The sequence below is a fragment of the Anneissia japonica genome, unplaced genomic scaffold (assembly GCF_011630105.1).
Source record: "Anneissia japonica isolate Jap-2015-1 unplaced genomic scaffold, ASM1163010v1 scaffold287818_len932483_cov186, whole genome shotgun sequence".
Taxonomy (NCBI): domain Eukaryota; kingdom Metazoa; phylum Echinodermata; class Crinoidea; order Comatulida; family Comatulidae; genus Anneissia; species Anneissia japonica.
In genome coordinates, this window is record NW_022703366.1 from 350,985 (window position 1) to 369,841 (window position 18,857).

Below are 18,857 nucleotides of genomic sequence, written 5' to 3' on the forward strand. Positions count from 1 at the left end.
AAATGAATGCATGAATTTGCCATTCAGGTGTCGGCATCGCAACTGAATCCCCCAAGACTGCAGGCACAGCTACTGCTCCTGGCAGACACAGAGGGCGACAAACATAAATGGGTTCAGGCATTATCAGAATTAGGTCGTATACTGCGCAAGAATAAACTGCCTGATTTGTCTGTGTTCGAAGCTAAGGAAATTTACGACAGCTCTTTACCTCTTGTAAAGATTACTCAATGTGCTGATATTGTAGGTAAGTCAAATGAACATTAATATATATATATTTGTGTGAACCACTTGAAGCAGGGGCGGATCCAGTTTAGGGGCCCCTGGGGTGGGGCACATGCTGCAGTTTTGCCACTACGTTTTAACATTTCAATGCATATTAGTGTATTGAAATAAGTGCTAGTTGAGTTTGGTTGAGTTTTGATCATCACCAATGTGGCTGTTGATAGAAAATGATAACAATAATAGCACAATAGTTCTTGCCTCATTAGCTTAAAACGTTTTTATAAATTGTATTTATTTTGAATAATTTATTATTAATTTTACAATTTTTTTTTATGTAGATGGAAATAAATTTGTAATGGGAACAGACGATGGATTGTATACAGTAGAAATCTCAACAGGCTATGTGGTAAGAGCAGACAGTAAACGAGTTTATCAAGTTCAAGTTTTAAAAGAAGACCAGCTTGTTATTGTCATATCAGGTAAAGTAAACCAACACAATCCAGTGAGCTTGTGGGAAAGGGGAATTTTACCTAAGATAATTTTCTTGCAGCACCCCCCCCCCCCATTTTCCCGCAAAAAAGAAGAAAAAAACCACAGTTCGTCAGGGAGAAAGAAAATGATATGTATTTTCTACATTTTTATTAGATTACTATTTTTGCTATTAATGCAGGTAAGGGGCGCCATCTTCGTCTGTTTCCAATAGCAGCCCTGGATCAGGATGTCAGTAGTATCAAAGTTGAGGAGCCTAGGGGTTGTACTATGTTCACCACGGGCAGGATTCGTCAAGGCTCCACCACATGCCTATGTATTGCCACCCGTCGGCATGTTTATGTATATGAACTTAATCGTACACGTGTACGACATAGAAAGATCAAAGACATTGCATTGCAAATCCCAGTCCAGTGTATGGAAGTGTTTGGAGGTAGACTGTGTGTTGGGTATTCGTCTGGTTTTGGTCTCTATACAATACAGAATGAAGGAACACACTTGCAATGTAAGTAAGAGAAATTCTATTTTATGTAGCAGGAATGTTTATAGCCTTGGTTCATATTTGTCCTAATAAGTTACAGGAAAATATTACATATATAATGTTATTTATTCAATCAATATTAATGAAAACATAACACATGGCAGCCAAAAAGCTGAATTAGGTTTATAAGAGGATTAACTAACAATACAAATAAGGAAAATTACAAAACCAAAAAGGAGACCACTGCACAATATGTAAATTGTTTGAATAATTACATTAAAATAGCTGAACAATAATTTAATAAAAAGTGAAATATTATTGAGAAAATTACATAACTATTAAAATTATATAAATGCTTGCGGTACACCACATAGAATAGAACTGTGTTGGTTGAGAATGTCTCGACATTCCGGTTGAGTTGCTTCGGTCGTCTTCAGGAGAATAATATCTGATTATTAAAATTATCATAAGGTACATTAAAAACTACATTGTAGTCATTATTAAATAGAATTATAGAATTAGTTAATTATGCATTTACTGATATGAATTTGAACTCTTAAAAATATTTTCTATTTTTAGCTTTGGTAAACCCAGAGGATCCTACCTTAGCCTTCATTACAACGTCTCCTCTGGACTCATTAGCGGTCGTTGACCTCAATTCAAAGGAATACCTTCTGTGTTTTATGAGTAAGTTTTATTTAAAGTAGTTTGATGAAGTTTTAAAGTATTTATTTTTAATAGATAATATGCCAGCCCAAGATACTATGTTATTCATGTGCTTTGAACACCCACTGATAGCTAGGAGCACGTCCGTGTGAGAGCGCTTGTCAAAATCCTGAATTGGAAAGTGTGAACATATGGGAAAAAAATCGGGGTCACATGGGGTGTTTTCCTGGACTCTGACTGGGTAGTTCAAAAAAACAAACACTTGGATGATGTTCTCCGATAATTTTTGGTTCAGAATATGGAATTCAAAACATTTCCAATTGTAATAAAATACAAAATAATAGAAAATAACTCATTCTCATAAAAAAATTATAAGAATATTAAAGACTAATATATATATTAGATTTATGTAATGTTATTTTTGACGTAATTTAAAAAGACTCTGTGCCCCTTGTCTTTCCTCTGCTTTTTTCCAGGTTTTAAAATTGAGTCAAATGCATCTATTATTTTTGAAATTGGCATGATAAAATTATTTGGTTATTAATTAGTATTATTATTTATTCATAATTAGTTACTATTAAGTTGTGGAAATTAATAATACGTTATGTTTGTAAATAAAAGTTCTAAGGTTCCATCTTAAAAAAAAAAAAAAAAAAATACAATAATTAGTTTTGTTGTTCAAACTTTTTTAAAACGCGTATTCATTTCGGTTTTTAGCTGTTGGCGTGTATGTTGATTACAATGGTAAAAGGTCAAGGCATCGGGAGCTGATGTGGCCATCACCTCCAACTGCAGTTTGTAAGTTTTCTGGTCTCATTGCTTTTAAAAATTATCTAATTTGGTTCAACAACACATAATTTGAGGGATTGATTTTTTTATACACAATTTTTAAATATCTATTTGAAAATATTGATTTTTTGAATCCCTTGAAATTATGTTGACAAATTAAACAAAAAAACTAGCTTGTGTGGCAAATAAATTTGTGTCAAAAGAAGGTGCTGCTTGTTTTGCTTGGTTCATTAATTGTCTGACTAATTTTGTTTTCATTTTAAAATGTTGTAATATGAATGCATAAATGAGATTTTGTTGAATATTCAACAGGCACCTAGGGGAGCCTTTTCAAGACGATTAATTTAGGATCAATATCCCTTTCATTTTCAGTGCAAAAATTCCCACTCCCCCCACCCAACAATTTATCAGGGGAAAAAAAATCATTTTTACAGAATGTGAACCTCTTTAAATTTAGCCTTCCAAATCTCAAAATTGTCAGAGGGGGTTCTGGGCTGTTACGGGCCCTTAAACCTATGCTCCTATCGGACAAATTTTGGCACTGTCACTGCCTGAATATATCAAAGATATATACATTTTAAAATATTTATGAAATTTGATAGTTTACATGATTACATTTGTGTACCCCGTGCATTAATTTATTAGGTTATGCTGAGCCATATCTAATAGTGTATAGTGAGACTTCTGTTGACGTGTTTGACATTCAGGAGATGCAGTGGATCCAGACAATACCTATTAAGGGGGTAAGCATTATTAGGAAAGGGGGTGTTGTAAGTGTTATTAATTTAGTACTATATCTGCTACATTTATATTTTTTTTTAAACCTATTTCTGTATTATTATTGCTTTTTCATTTCCTTTTTTGTTACAATTATATAACTATTTTATCTATAAACATTTATACCATAGTATTTCCGAATAGGATGCATATCCCAAAAGATATATAACTTGGTCATGGTCATGTATTTTTGTAGCGCATTCCACAATAAAAACCACCACAATGCGCTTTTTTGCCACAAGAAACTGAAATTCAATTGAACAGGCACAAGGAAAGGAGGAAGGTACACCCCTGATCTTGAGGTCGCATGGCCATCACTACCACTGCCCTTCCAAGGTAAAGCAACGTAATTTAGCAAAAATATAAAAGAAGTTACGTTGTTTTGCCATGGGACGTACAAGCAGGTAGTGTATCTCGGCATCAGTATGCTGGGCTCTGGTGGCTTTCACCAAGGATAAGCGTGCGCCTCTACTACCGTGCACTGCTAAGTTGGCGGTATGGAGGTGCGACTTGTCAGGCTGAAAACTGGATAAAAAAACTATATTTAATTTTTTATTTTATCAGACACGAGTCCTTAGCCGTGATGGAAGGTTAAACTTGAGTTTTGTTACTGATCTGCATCAGCCGAGACTTGTATACCTTAAGAACAAGAACTCTGGTGAGTGACATCATCACACTTAGCATTACTTATGCCTCATGATGTGATTACTTGTATTTTACTCTCTTCAACTTTACCACATTATTTTTTATATTTAATTTCTGTAGATGACAAGGGCCTTGAATTACCAGAGAAACAAACCTCAAAAGATCGCAGAAAAATATCATTTAAGAGTAAAGATGAAATGAAGAGGCAAGTATTTTTAATTCCTTATTTTAGTAATTATGTCATTTCAACAAAATATGCTTTAATGAAGAGTGTCTTCAGCAATGTGTCTTTTAGAATAATTATTGTAGTTCTTCACTCTATCACTTAAATAATATTTTTATTTCTGCAGGACAATTAATAAGAAGTCGATGATATCTGGTCCATCCAATTTCAATCACTTGGCTCACATGGGTCCAGGAGACGGCCTGCAGATACTCAAAGATTTACCGGTTAGTTCACTCATCCAGGTTTTTATAGCCTATCAAAGTGATGGTGATGACAGTGATATGTAAAGATAAATGCTTTGGCCATGCCGGGTGATAGTTAATTTGATAATAAAGATGACATGATGGTGGGAGCGGATTGATGAAAATGAGGGTGAGGATGATGATGTTCTGGTGTACTACTGTGATAATGATGGAGATAGCAAAAAAAGAGAAATGATGGTCATCCGCTTTTTTGTAGGATTTGAGTATTGATTATTAAGGGTACTGGTGGGATCTATATTTTAGGCTAAACACACGGCATTCAATAAACTGCCTGTTTACTACCAGGGTATAGTTAATTATGCTCATTTAGTCAGTCACAAGAGTGCAGTATTTACTGGTGAAATGGTAGCCTGTACACTAAATTGGCTATGCAAACTGATAGAAATACTGTTAACATATACATATTTTGTCTGAAATGGTTAACATTGCATCTGAAGGTGATAAAATCATGTGAATTTTATTGAAAAGCCTTTTAAAGCGGAGGACTCCTTACGGTTGACGATGCGCGTTGAACTGATCGTCTCACACGACGATCCTTTCAGACCGCCATCGACAATCAGCAGACGGCTTCACGTCATCTAGCTCTTACAGGGGGCGGGGTTGGATTCGTTGCAGTATCTGGCTTTAGAAGGCAAGTAGTATTCAAATATTTGAATGTTTCTCCTTTTGTATCAGATAAACAAACCACAAGAGGATGCACCACCAGGGATGGAGAGAGTGAAAAGTATGTTCCAACCGGCAGGCTTGCCACCAGCAACTGCTAGTAAACCAATTGTGCGACAGAGACCGCACACGACCATTCAGATAGGTGGACGAACAGACGCTAACAACGTGAATGGTAGCGAGCCGTCTACTAGTCCCAAGATGGATATGCAGCATTCGCCGGAAGGCTTCCTGCCGAGGTCCGATATGAGTTTATTCGGAGAAGACTTTACATTTACATCAAGTCATAGGCTGTCTTTAGGTAAGGATGATACGAGTAGTGGAATATCGTCTGGTAGTGCATCAAACTACTAACCAAGAGTATTCCACTAATGGTCATGTAATGTTGTCTGTAATAATCCAAATTATAGAGAAGAGGTGGCAATGAAGTATGTTTGCCAAAAGGACATCAAAATTTAAATCTTTTTTGTGTTTGTAAGTATCATTGTAAATTGTAAAAAAAGTCATCAAATGATATTGTAAATGTTTATAGTGCAACATTTTAAGTTAAATTTGGCTATTATAAAAATTGATAATTGGAAATTTTATGTAACCTAAAACCAGGGGTCCCAAGATGTAAGAAGCCATTTTCATGAGATGTAGTTATTACATAAGCTCTCTTAACACATCTAATCAGGGCCGCCGAGAGTGGCCGCGGGCCCCGGGGCATCTTCGCTGCCAGGGCTCATTGGTTGGGGGTTTGGGACCACCTGGGCCCCAGCAGGATGGAGGGGCAGATCCCTGGTTCCCCCTCCCCGGAAGCTACGGCCTATAAACGGATTAGAGGACAATTTAAATGATTATAGAGTGCCTACACCAGGTTATGAAAAATGAAGTATAGAAATATAAAAAGCCTGACCTATCCTCCCTTTTATCCAAACATACTGAAAGGATTCATAACATGTATTAAATACAGTGGCAGATCCAGGAATTTTAAATAGAGGGGACCCGAGAAGGGACATTCAGGGATAGGCGGTCTATCTACCTCAGCCCCACCATGGTTGGGGCTGAGGTAAGTAAATTTATGATTATAGCACCTTGGGACGGCCGGAAATTGCACTCTTAGACTTAAATTGAAGTATATTTTTTTTTTCAACATTTTTTTTACATTTTGCAAAATTTAGGGGGTTGGTGAGGGGCCTGCCTTTAAATCCGCCACTGGTTTAATATATTAATTCACTATTTTTTTGACAATCAAACCTCTATCAGGTCTTTGCGTATTTTATAACTTCAAGCCTTTTATATATATTAATTAAATAACGTAAAGAATTTACTATTTAATAAATTGTAAACATAGATTCTAGAGTAGTAGAAGTCATGAAAATATTCATAAAAAAGAATTAAAAGCAATTAAATACCAGCTTTCATCAATAAACGGTCAACTTTATTTACAATTTTCGTGGGAAAAACACATGAATGATACTGGAGAAATGTATATGTTTAATAACTTGTATTTATTTATATTATTTTATTATATTTAGCTAGTTATCCCGGGGTACTTGCCCCGGTTTCCCCGGCGCTATTGCATCTAATTATATTTTGCTGCCAATGGTGATATGCATCGGCACTGACCTGCATGAGACAATTGATAATAAATTAGTAAAAATTTGCAAATATCATGAATTTGCTTGAGATCGGTTTATTTTCTGGAGTGCGGGTGGTTGTCTTGATTTCTAGGAGACTGTCACGATTTGTGGAGACTTGCCAAAACTGAGGCAGTCTAAATTTAGAACTAAGTGAGTGTTCTCCATGTTTGATATATATATCATAGACATTCCTAATAGCATAGCCTCTTGCCCAAGAGTTTTACCTTGAAATATAACTATATAAGAATTTTAAAATTATATCGAATCATGTATAAATAAGCCTTTAGTTTTTAAATACTGTATTTGTATTCCAATTATGCACTTCAATGCATATTATTGTTTCCATTGAAACATTTTTACTCTGATAATTATGCTAACCTCTGGTAAAATTTATACAGGTATGCATATTAATAATATATGACTGCAAAAAACACTTATTTTATTTATTTTTTAAATTTTGTTTATAGTGTGCAATATGCCTATAGTGGACCATACTATATTAACTGCTTTTAGATATTACATAAGCAATACTGTAGTACATGCATATCTCGATATATACAATGTATATTCCCGCATACATGCCTACATACCGTAAAACTTGAATGGAAGCCCTTTTTTAGCGACATTTCGATGGGCTTCTTGTCGAGGCTACTTTTGCAAAATAAAGAGGGAGCTTCTTTTTAAAGTTAATGCTGTAAATTTTGTGAATTACTACTATCACAATAGGGCTCCTGCAGACCTGTTAAAAAATAAAGAAAATCATTTTTTTAATGATGACTTACGAGGTGGGCTTCTTTTCAATACTACTTTTGCTAATTAAAGTGGAGAGGGGGTGGGGCGGTGGCTTCAATTTAGAGATGGGCTTCTCCTCAAGATTAAACACATTGGGTTTCTTTTTGAGGTTTTACGGTATAACATTAATAATACATTTCATCAACATTGTACAACTATCTATGGCATTCACTTTCTTGCAAGCCTCATTATCAAAATGCTCAAAACACAGCTGTTGTGGTGCCAGGATTTGCCCAATGGGGAATTCAAGATGCCTGACGGGAACATAATTGGGTGGGGGCTAGGCGAATTCCAGAAGCCCTTAGGCGTGGTCCAGGGGTGAGACCCCAAATAACCTTCAAAATTTATAAATTAAAATGGCTTATTCAATCAATTTTGAAGTTTCACATTCTGTAAATTTGTTTGTTTTAATCCCCGAAAATCGTTCTTTCTGGTTAGGTGAGAAGGTTGGGGGGGGGGGGGTGGCCCTGGTCCTCATCCTCTACACTTGCGCCACCACTGAAACACAAATCTACAGGTAGCTTTTCAGTCTGATCATACTGTATATATTATTTGCTTCAATGCATTTCACTTTGTGTACATTGTTGCTTGCCATGTTCATTCTCCACCTTTCTTCCATCTTCTTAGGTTCAAATAACAGCTCCAGCTCCCCGCCCACTCCTCAGAGAACAAGTTTTGTGGAGCCGGACCAAGGCTCAGCAGGCTCGGGCTGGGAAAGTGAGGACAAGACCTCCAACTAATCTGACATCTGTTGTCAAAGCAATTATTGTGTACATCTGCCTTTAAATATGAAAACATGCCAGTAGACCTGTTGACAAATATAGATAGTATGCACTTTGCTTTGATGTAGGCCTAACCAGTGTTGAGACACTGCGATCATCATCATTAACATAATCAACTGCTTATTTCCACATACTGTATTAAACCAATTTCTGCTACTAGATGCTGGTTTTCTCCTCTACAACTTGTTTTTCAAACTGAACTAATTTTGCAGCTTCATCTCTAGAAAAAATTGTTACAATTCAAGTTGTTTGTAAATGGATTTTAATGTTTGGTCAAAACTGGTGATTAAGTGAATTTGAAATGAATACTTAGAAATGGCAATTAAGAACAAAAATTAGCACTAACTAAAAATCATGTCAAAGAATAAAAGATATATAAACTATATACAGTATAAGAGTGGAGTTAATAGACAACCCAATGATAAATGTGTGCGTGTGTGTGTACTTAATATATAAAACAAGTAAGTAGATGGTGAAAAAATTGGGGCCAGTTCAAGGTAAATAAAATTTCCTACTGAAATCATTCTTGTAGAAGCGATGGTGAAAGGTGTTTCTTCGTTTCCAAGATTTTATATTTGTTTTTTCTTCCAGGGGAAACAATTAGTATATGTGTAAAGAAAGAATGAACTATTAAAACATAGATGGGAGTGAGAGAGTTTTTAAGAGTAATTGGGACCTCAAGTTTTCACCCAACCTTGTCTTATAGTCTAAGAAATTATTTAAGCCAAGTAGTAGAATGCTTGCTGTTTTTATATCTTGCATTCAAAAAATATCAGAAAGTATTCTAGCAACTAACAAAATCATGGTAAATCGGTATTTTGCAGCGCAAGGCTTTAACAAAATGTATCAGAACTAGGTGCTGAGTTCGGTGGACTTTTTGAATCATATTGGTGGCTGTATTTAAATTATTCTACATGGACTCATTGCGTTTGCATGATATCAGGGTTAAGGTTTGTTGCCTTCATACCTTGATATATTCAGATTTTATTTATAGGAGCAATGTAACGGATTGTTTATATCTTAGTTGTATAGTTTAATTACAAATGTGCATTTTCCACATGTGTACGTGCGTGCGCGACACAAGAGTATGGTATTCGGAAATCCTAGACAGTCTTCCAAATCACAAAATAAACAAGACATAAATCTAGTGATATGCTCCATATTTTTTTTATTTTCGTGAATTCAAAGCGAGTAAATGGGTCAGCGCTAGATGTAATAATCGGTAATTAAGTTATTTGAATAATAAAAACAATTGGCTAATTAACTGCACTCTTAGAATGTGATTGACGGTTTAGCTTTTGCTATTTAATACACTTGTTTTCATGTGAATAAAACTGTAAAAACAGACTAAAAATAATGTTATGCTATAGCCTCTCTGTGACTCCTTTTTTCGACCGTCTTCAAATTTGGTTTTGTTCCTCTGTAAGAAAAAGAAAGCAAGGTAAAAGAAGGTTGTTTTGATAATGCAGTTATAAGTTACATATGTAACAAATGTTACAAATGGCTGAGCAGGTAAGGTAGGGGCACTGGTTCTGCAGGTGGAATAAATCTTTTCGGATAAGGACTATAAACCATAGGCCCAGTTTACATAATTGGCTCATGTGTACTTTAAAGAACCTAGTACAGGGTTACCCTGGTGTACTGATCCATACAGCTCATTGTCTTGTGATGGAATTGCCACTTTGAAGAATGATGAAGTTCACTGGCATATCCTTGGCCCTAGTGCCTAAAGCAAAATAAAGCAAATTACCTCTTCCAAACTCTCGGTTCTACCATATTTCGTCTTTCATAGTCCTTGTAGCATTCCTTAAGCATGTCTCCTTCAGGCTATAAAGAACAATAACAAAATCTGAGATGAAATACTTAACATTTACATAATTAAATATACATGTGTACCATAAAATTGTTGATAGTGCACTGAATGTAAAAATACCCATAGTGACAGGCTAAAAAACAAACTACCAAATTAATGGCTTAATGTCCCTATTCAAAAAATGGACCAACCTTCAGTTCCCGTAAGCTCCCAACAAGTTCATCACTCAACTTGTAAGAGATTGGTACAGCTTCATATCTACACAGTGTACATTAAGGATGTGATACACTTTTACAACAATATCTTTTGCACAGCAGAAGGTAATATGCCAGTCGGTGTACAGTAATTTAATGACACTTTCATAATACAAGCAGCATTAAGGCAGATGATTTTTATACCCTGTTTTGTGAACCCTCTGCCTGCCGACATGAAATCTTCCATTAAGAAAATGAAACCATTTTATCAATCTGTTTACCGATTACAAACACATGATAGGATTGCCATAGTCTGTATTACTATAAAGCATAATAATCCTAAGTCGTGTGTGTGTGTTTGTACAAGAAATTTGTGTAAAACAAAACTTGATGGTACGGAATTGGTGTCGTGTAATGCTGGCCCCGTAGTTGTTCATATTTATGCTGTCTGAGTTGGCCTTTACATATATACATTTTACTACATCAAAAATTATTCCTTAAATATACCAACTTGATTAAAATTAAAAGGATACTTGTGGGGCCCGATTTGTTTGGTCTTTTTGGAAAGTTGTTTCTTCACTGCCAATTTCTTCTCCCTTTTCTTTTTCATAAGGTCCTCCTCCTCTTTGATTTCATTTTTTAGAGCTTTCAATCTATACACTTGATGCATCTTAATATTCTTGTCTTTCCCTTTTTGTATTTTGTTTTCCTGTAAATAAAATGATGATTATTAAATATATTCCACTATTATATATCCAGGGTTCCCCTATAACTGGCAGAGTAGTATAATTACCACCAGTACACTTTTACAGTATATAAACTGTAACATGCATAGAATATCTGGTTTAAAAAGCAGCCTTGTTCTGGTTTTTGTAATGTGTTTTATACCTGAATAAATAAATAAAACCCATGAGCTTCTGAGCTATCATGGTTGATAGTGCCCAGAATACTACTTCTACTTTAGGTTATATTTGCAACTAATTGGCAACGCCCTACACTCCCTAGTCATGTAAATGCATTCATAAAATAAACAGTTCCATTACTGTATATGAGAAGAGTCTTACAATATTTTATTAAATAATTAATTCAGCAAAAAAAATAAATGTTACCAAGAAGAACCATTTTTTAGGAAAAGGAGCTCAATCAGAATACTAGAATGATGTGTAAACACAGCCCTTTTTAAGCTTCATTTATGTATTTTTACTAGAGGGTACACTCCACTCTAGTATGTGAACGTCGCGATTAATTTCGTAAAATAGCCACAAGACTTCTTTTTGAAAGTTGCCCTTTTGGCATTCTGTATAATAAAACCAGATTCTTAATGTTGCTCTTTTGGCTTTCCATATACAAAATCAATTGACAGATATGGATGTTTCTATATTGTTACCATTTTACCAGCCAAAATGACAGTTAACCGTAAAACTTTAAGCCTAGTAAATAAAATATTGGTACTGTGCTTGGGCAATATATTAACAATTACTTTTGTCCATACTATTATACATTAAATATATCATTACCATTTCTTTTATTTTGGCTTCTTTTTGTCTTTGAAGCCTGGTTTTTCTTGTTCCTGTTTTACCAGCAGTATCATCCTCCTTAACACTCTCTTTTATAGCAATTGGCTGTTTCTCTTCTTCGTTGAACAGACCTTCAGACATTTCACTTAACCAATTTTTCTTTAAAAAATGAAATAAAACCAATTAAAAACTTAAATACAAGATATTTTAACTGTGATAATGCATGACTAGCAAATATGCATGTAACAGTAATGAATAAGGCCTAAAACATTTCCCTTATGAAAAATATTTAGAGGGGCAGGTGAAAAAACAGGGGTGGCGCCAGTTTGAGGTCCCCAACGAGAGCAAATTGGGCATGGTCAGGCATCGCTCAAAATGTTTTAAGTGATCCAGCGGGCGAAGCCCATGAAATATATGACAATTTATGGGTTTCAAAGGCGCCAGCCCAGCCCAAAAATGTACCAATCTGAAATTGGATGCAGTTGTTCTGGTTACCTGCTGATCATAAGCATCTACTGTGGAAAACGAATGCCATCTGTTTACTTTGGCTTCCTTCTTCTCGCATGCCACAGCTTCCACTAATGCATCTTTCAACAGGTCCTTAAATAATAAAGAAAAAAACATGGTTACAATTACAATTGACAATATTACTGTAGGGAGATTTTGCAACCTTACAAAAAAAATAACGAATACGAACTTATCATTATCATCATTTGTGGCTAAAGCATTCTTGATAATATGCTATACTGTAGGGAAAAGGTTGTCTAAAGATTTGAGGACGTAAATGTATTTGTTATTATTTTTGTTAGCCTGCCTATTGACATTTTATAAAATTGCACGATATCAGTAACCAAAAACTCATTCATGGGTATAGGCTAGGTGTGTAGATACACCACCTCTCACTAAATGGGTTATAAAATAACAAAAATATATTAATGACTTGAGTTTTCACTGGAATAGGACTTTAGTTCTGCATTTGATTTTTACATGGGGTTATGATATCATTGACGTAGTAACCTACAGGTATAGCCAAAATTACACAATTGCCTAACCCTGACATCACTATCAACTACGAACTCGGTAACAAATGTTTATTACAACTGAAGAATAAAAACGAATGATAACCTGATGATCCTCATATGAAGGGTTGTAAGACGCACCACTTGGAAGCACCTCAACAGCTGGGACAGGTGTCTTGCTAAGGTGCTGACGACGACACTGAAATCAACAATCGTTTGGAATATTCATTTATGTAATATCTTGCAATTCATTCAATAACTTAACTAGATAATTAACCATCCTTATCTTATGTCCATTTTAACACATTCTCTTAACAATTATTCCTTCTGTACATGACCATCTTGGAAATCAGGGTTGTACCCAGGTGTACAAAAATGGACCAACTGGGATATGTCAGCAGTGAACTTAATCACTCTTCAAAGTGGCAATCCCATCACAAGCGAACATACACACAAGATGCTCTACATAGATAAAGTCTCATTATGAGGGTTAGGGAGTGGAGTTGGTCATGAGAAAAAATCCTGTTATTGTTACAGGAATTGATCCCAGGACCCTGGGCATGGAAAGCAAGTATTTCACCACCAAGCAATTCAACTCCACATGGGGTCGCCTTGAACCCAACAGGATAAAAGGGAAGAGCAGATTGGGTCGGGCATTGTAGGTGTTTCGATGTAAAGATTAAGATTCTCCTTTATATTAAGATTTATGACAGAAAATAACAATTTATATTTAATACATTTTTGACTGGAAAATGTGGAACTCTCCCTGTACATTTTAATATCCCTTTTCAATATTTAATCTTGCACGGCATTTTAAACATAATTTTTTCCCTTTAATAATTAGAACTTGTAATTTTAACACTGCCACTTTGAATATTGATTCTTACTCTCTTTAAATGCCGATACATTTTTTATGTTGATTTGAAATTTTGTTGAGATTTAAATGTAATTTTGTATAAAGAATAATATAGTATAATGACCCTGTGTACCATACACAATGTATCTCAGAATTATTAATTACAGTAAATGCTAAATTTACAATTGTTTGCATTGTTAGTACTACTCACCTTCACACGTTTCTGTTTTGTAATGGTCAAATAATGGCCACCATCATCAGGCGATTTCACATTGTCTACTTCTTTACCTATGATAAACAATTAAGCATCTATGTTAGACACTCTGAGGTGCTTAAGCTTATAGAGTGATAGCTACCATACAATACAACCTCCCATTTACAAACACTCTGATTTACAACGTAACAGGGGGACCATGTCTCCCAGAAATCGCAGGGATCTCCCTGAAATTGACATAGCCTCCCACATTCATGTCTTCTGGAAACTAAACGATCTCCAGCAAATTTATCATTCTGTATTCTTCAACTGGATCACAATGCTGCAAACAGTCCAGACAATTGATATAAACTGCTCTCATGGCCACCAAGTACTGCTATAAATTAAAGCTGCCACTCAATGCTTACACCCGAGGGTCGTTAGCCGATGCGATGCTATGGAGAACACAAGGTCACGACATGTGCACAATGGATCGTTTTTAATGACAAAAACTTCAGACTGCCACCGACAGTTACCAGACAGCATCATTCAGCGCTCGCAGGGAGCGGAGTTGGAGTTGTCATATTACGACTGTTGTACAAGTGTCAAGCTTAACATTATTTCAATTTAATCAAATGAAAAAACAATGAAAAACAAAAACATTTTTACTTGAAAATCTGCATGAAGATTGATTTAATTGGAATAAAATTCTGCATGCCTAAGTGACTTATATTTACAAACATTGAAAATATAAGTTAAGGATATTCTTGAAAGTTCACAGGATACAAAAAGACTAAATTCAATTGTACAGTATAAAAAAACAACTTTACACTATATTATATGTTACTATAGATAGTAATTATTATGGTAATTGTTATAATCATGAATGTTTATTGTACTGTTTTCAAATATTTTTGAATTTTTTATAGTAATTTTATTGTAACTTACCAGACCATAAATCATATTCTTGCCGACCACTTTTTCTGGATTCCCCTTGCCTTTGTTTTAGTTGCTTATGTGTCTGTCTTTGGACAGCAGCCATTTCTAATTTTTGTTTTTTCACTCGACCAATTAAACCCTTCCTTTCTGCTTCTTCTTTTGCTAATACTCGCTTTCCTTTCTTCTTCGGTTTTGTATAAGTTGGACTATGCATAAGAAAAAGTACAATTTATATATAATCCTTAAAACAAGAAAACAGACAAGCAACTCTGCTACAGTATGTCCAGAAAAAAAACAAAAAACTATTCAAATAACTACTACTCTAATGTCAATAAATACATCAAAGTTTATACATCATTTATTTTTCTTTTATCCAAGGCCATTGCTCATAGACATAAATCAATGAAAGAAATTACCACCCCCATTTAATTTTTAATTTATTTTTAGATTTTTAAAAATATTTTGACTTAATGTAAACAGTTGTTTATGCTCGGTATTAACTTTGTATTTTGATTTATATTGTTAATATATCATTTTTATATTGTATTATCTGGGTCAAACCTCTCCTGTGCAAGAATGTTCCTCCATTTTAAAGGAGAGTAACAATAAATCGTATCGTATCATATCTCACCCAGGGATGTAGTTATAGTGGCCGGGGCCACTCATCCCTGAAGTTTTTCACCAAGTCTAAAGCTAATTTCAGGCCTTATACCCACCCTTAATAATCCACTTTTCCATCCTTAAAATCCACTTTTATTATTTAGAGTTTACCAATGTTATCACCCACCCTTAGTTTTCTACAGCTACAAACCTGCTCACCTGTGGACTGGTGGTATAAATGGATTGGGCGTCAAGTTTCTGTGGCATTTTAATGGTTTTTCAACTTTCACTCTCTTCCTCCTGCCTTTTGAATGTTCTGGTTCTGTAAAACCACAAGTGTATCAATTTTCACTACTGCTCATCATCCACTAAATGTGGAGTAAGGAAGTAACAAATAAGCTGAATCATGCAACTTAAACCAAACCAATAAAACAGAATAAGCAATGACTAACAATATGATAGGCCTATCAAACTGAAAATTAAAACAAATATTTCTTCGCTAATTTACTAATAAAAAGAATACTGTTCATACATCGTCTGCATCTGAAATGAACAATTAATCTTTGATCCATTCTATATAAATTTTATTTATATAGAAAACAAACAACTCTACCTTCTATAGCAGGCTTAGATTCTACAAAGAACAAGTTTTCATCTTTCTTTTCTGAAACCAAACCTCTACAAGAAAAAAATATTTTAATTGTTTATTATATGCACAGTTTTATTATCAATATACAGTATTTGGATATTACAAACTTGTAAAATATTTCTTAATTCAATACCCAAGCAACAGCAAATGCAATGCAATATAAATGTCAACAAACACTTTTGAGGTAGACTGTTATTGTTATGCTGACCATTTACTGGACAATTACAGTACAGTATACCCAGCCGGGATCTGCTTCAGTGTCAACGTAGACGTAGAAATTACAAACGAAAGGTAGGCAGTGGCTAGAAATACAGTGCCATACCCTATCTCGGTAAGTAAGTGTTGAGTGTCCCTAGCTGTTGCCAACCTTAAACTTATTTATCATACTATATTAGTTAAGATTATTAATGTAGATTGTTGAAGGCACCGTCAAATTGACGAGTGCCACTGTTTCAACCTAGTGTAGGCCTATCTGGCCTTTCCTAAGCCTAGGCCTTGTGACCAGTCCTGTGTATGAAACACTACAGTCTGGTAAGTAGGCCTACCTAGGCCTATGTCCTAGCATGCCTTGGCCTATCCACACTTACCCGGTTCTAAGCTGCATTCGTTGGTCTTCAAGAAAGTCTTCGACATCTTTAATATCAGTATGTTTTCGCCATGCTTTCTTTCTGTTCTTGGCGAATCTTTTTCGAGGCCCTTTTTTAATTTGAAGTTCAGTCATATTATGTTTTTATTCTAACACCCCGAATAGGTATCCATCCAGCCACAACCTTGCACACGTTTTTTTACGATACAGATTTCATCACGCAACCCCTACCCCCTCTATAGTTCAATCAGTGACGCGAAAAACTTTTGTCTTTAAATTTTTACAGTATATCAATAATGATTTTGCAAGAGGAAATCTGAAAAAAAAAAATGCTGTACATTTGAAAAAACAAAAATACATTTTAAATGGATCTGGCCAACTTTGGTAACTAAAATCAATATGAAATATATATTGATTAATCACTTTGTAATTGTCAATTGAATCATTGACCCATTGAGTCTGAGATTTGAAACGACCACCTCAAATTGTTGAAGTGGATGACTCTAACCCCCACCCCTCCTTTTTTTTTTAAATCTCCGGCACAGCAAGAGTCCTGCTACATGATGCCGTCGTAGAACACACCGTAAATCGCCGGGGAAAACTATTTCAACATAATTATTATTAATATTCATTCTCCTGACCGTATACAAATAGGCCTATAATAATCTCATAATTGGATTTTATTGATTAACAAACGGTGACTAATTTGCATATTTATTACAATCAGAAAACTTTGGTAATAATACTGAATCATCAATGTCATATTTATTATTGGAAAGATATAGGCCTACGTTACCACTAAAACATGGACAAAAAAAATATTGGAATGACACCTATATGCCGCAGTATTTCTAATATTACTAAAGGATATTGTCGATAATAAATATAACCTGGCACAGGAGTAATATTATTCAAGAAGAATTTCCATCGCCTCCCAAGGTAAGGCTGCGGTTGTTGACGTTGACTCTAAGTTTGAGCGTCATTTCAAAAACTGCTGTGATTATGTTTCTTCTTATCTCCTGCTTTTGCACAGGGATAGACTTGCCGTATTCGCGCGAATAAGCGCCAGGGCACTTTAAATATTTTTGGCTCTTTTTGAGGGACGCTTATGGAAGTAGATGAAAAGTGAAGGGGGTGCTTATGGGAAATTGGGAATCAAGGGGTACTTTCTTTTCATCGAAGATAAACGAATGGTTTTGGTGAAGTAAAGGTGATCGTCGAGCGAGCATGGTTCATGACAAGAATGTTGGTGGTATTTACACAACAGCAGATGAAATTATTGGCTGTGGTGGTGGTGGTGGTGGTAAGCGTTTTGGCCATCTGCCAATTCAGATTAGCAGGATCATTGTAGGGTTTCTTGCTTAGATACGAGAGAGATGGTCAGTTTTTTTTTTGTTGACTGAAAACGGCCATACAGTATTTTAATTTTTAAATATTAAATACTGTAGTTCTAAATCCAAAAATGGTAGCAATACAACAAGAACGGGATTGTAAAGATGCATCAAATCAAAACTGAAAACCATGTTAAAATTAATATGGAGACTGATAGACCGACAGATGGATAGATGGACTGACCGACCGACAATGCTAACATAGATGCGAATATTTGATGCGGAAAATTAAATTGGTGATGTACTGTACTGTATGATTGAATTTTTTAGGACGCTAATTCAAGAGGGGCGTTTATTGAAACGGGGCGCTTATTCGCGCGAGTAAACGGTAGGTAGTGGTTCTCTCTTTTCTATTTTGAATATTAGTAAATGGGTATTTAAGCATGCATGTTAAAGTAATTTGCGTTTTCTGGAGTTTCAAACGAGCTACAGCTAGGTGAAACGCAAAAATTACATTGAAATACGACACATTGAATGTATCCTTTGCAAACCAGTGTTGTGTTGGCATCATGGCTCGCTATAAGGCAGACACTATTATATATATGTATGTATATATGTATATGTATATGAAATTATGATGAGGCAAAGATACGAAAACACCATCAATGGTACACTAGAACAAAATCATAAAATATGTGATTCAAAATAAGATTAAGGTTAGAAATTTTATTACTAAATAG

At 35.0% G+C, this 18,857-nt stretch overlaps 2 protein-coding genes across 3 annotated transcripts in view; one reads left to right on the plus strand and one right to left on the minus strand.

The window, feature by feature from the left end:
- Positions 1 to 9,774, plus strand: part of LOC117104413 (serine/threonine-protein kinase MRCK alpha-like) — a 52,887-nt gene extending 43,113 nt beyond the window's left edge. For both annotated transcript variants that reach the window (XM_033245260.1, XM_033245262.1), the window contains exons 27-37: positions 28 to 244; positions 561 to 701; positions 893 to 1,216; positions 1,772 to 1,879; positions 2,576 to 2,656; positions 3,293 to 3,390; positions 3,989 to 4,082; positions 4,190 to 4,274; positions 4,420 to 4,519; positions 5,234 to 5,522; positions 8,266 to 9,774. In XM_033245260.1, the coding sequence (XP_033101151.1) occupies positions 28 to 244; positions 561 to 701; positions 893 to 1,216; positions 1,772 to 1,879; positions 2,576 to 2,656; positions 3,293 to 3,390; positions 3,989 to 4,082; positions 4,190 to 4,274; positions 4,420 to 4,519; positions 5,234 to 5,522; positions 8,266 to 8,378 (1,650 nt within the window). In that variant the 3' untranslated portion in view covers positions 8,379 to 9,774. The remainder of the gene's footprint in view (positions 1 to 27; positions 245 to 560; positions 702 to 892; positions 1,217 to 1,771; positions 1,880 to 2,575; positions 2,657 to 3,292; positions 3,391 to 3,988; positions 4,083 to 4,189; positions 4,275 to 4,419; positions 4,520 to 5,233; positions 5,523 to 8,265) is intronic.
- On the minus strand, positions 9,572 to 16,987 carry LOC117104415 (ribosome biogenesis protein NOP53-like). Its single transcript, XM_033245264.1, has 12 exons — positions 16,788 to 16,987; positions 16,165 to 16,229; positions 15,771 to 15,873; positions 14,961 to 15,157; positions 14,031 to 14,107; positions 13,070 to 13,162; positions 12,440 to 12,544; positions 11,945 to 12,103; positions 10,961 to 11,136; positions 10,425 to 10,491; positions 10,171 to 10,247; positions 9,572 to 9,840 (listed from the first exon to the last, which is right to left on the minus strand). The coding sequence occupies exons 1-12, from the start codon at positions 16,919 to 16,921 to the stop codon at positions 9,780 to 9,782; spliced, it is 1,314 nt and encodes a 437-aa protein (XP_033101155.1). The 5' UTR covers positions 16,922 to 16,987; the 3' UTR covers positions 9,572 to 9,779.
- Between the last annotated feature and the right edge of the window lie 1,870 nt (positions 16,988 to 18,857).

Excerpts from the sequence above, each read along its gene's own strand:
- LOC117104415 (XM_033245264.1), bottom strand. The coding sequence starts at position 16,921 with ATGACTGAACTTCAAATTAAAAAAGGGCCTCGAAAAAGATTCGCCAAG. Across the intron at positions 12,545-13,069 it reads CTTCATATGAGGATCATCAG|GACCTGTTGAAAGATGCATT; the intron begins GTTATCATTCGT and ends TTATTATTTAAG. Across the intron at positions 11,137-11,944 it reads AAGCCAAAATAAAAGAAATG|GAAAACAAAATACAAAAAGG; the intron begins GTAATGATATAT and ends TTTTATTTACAG.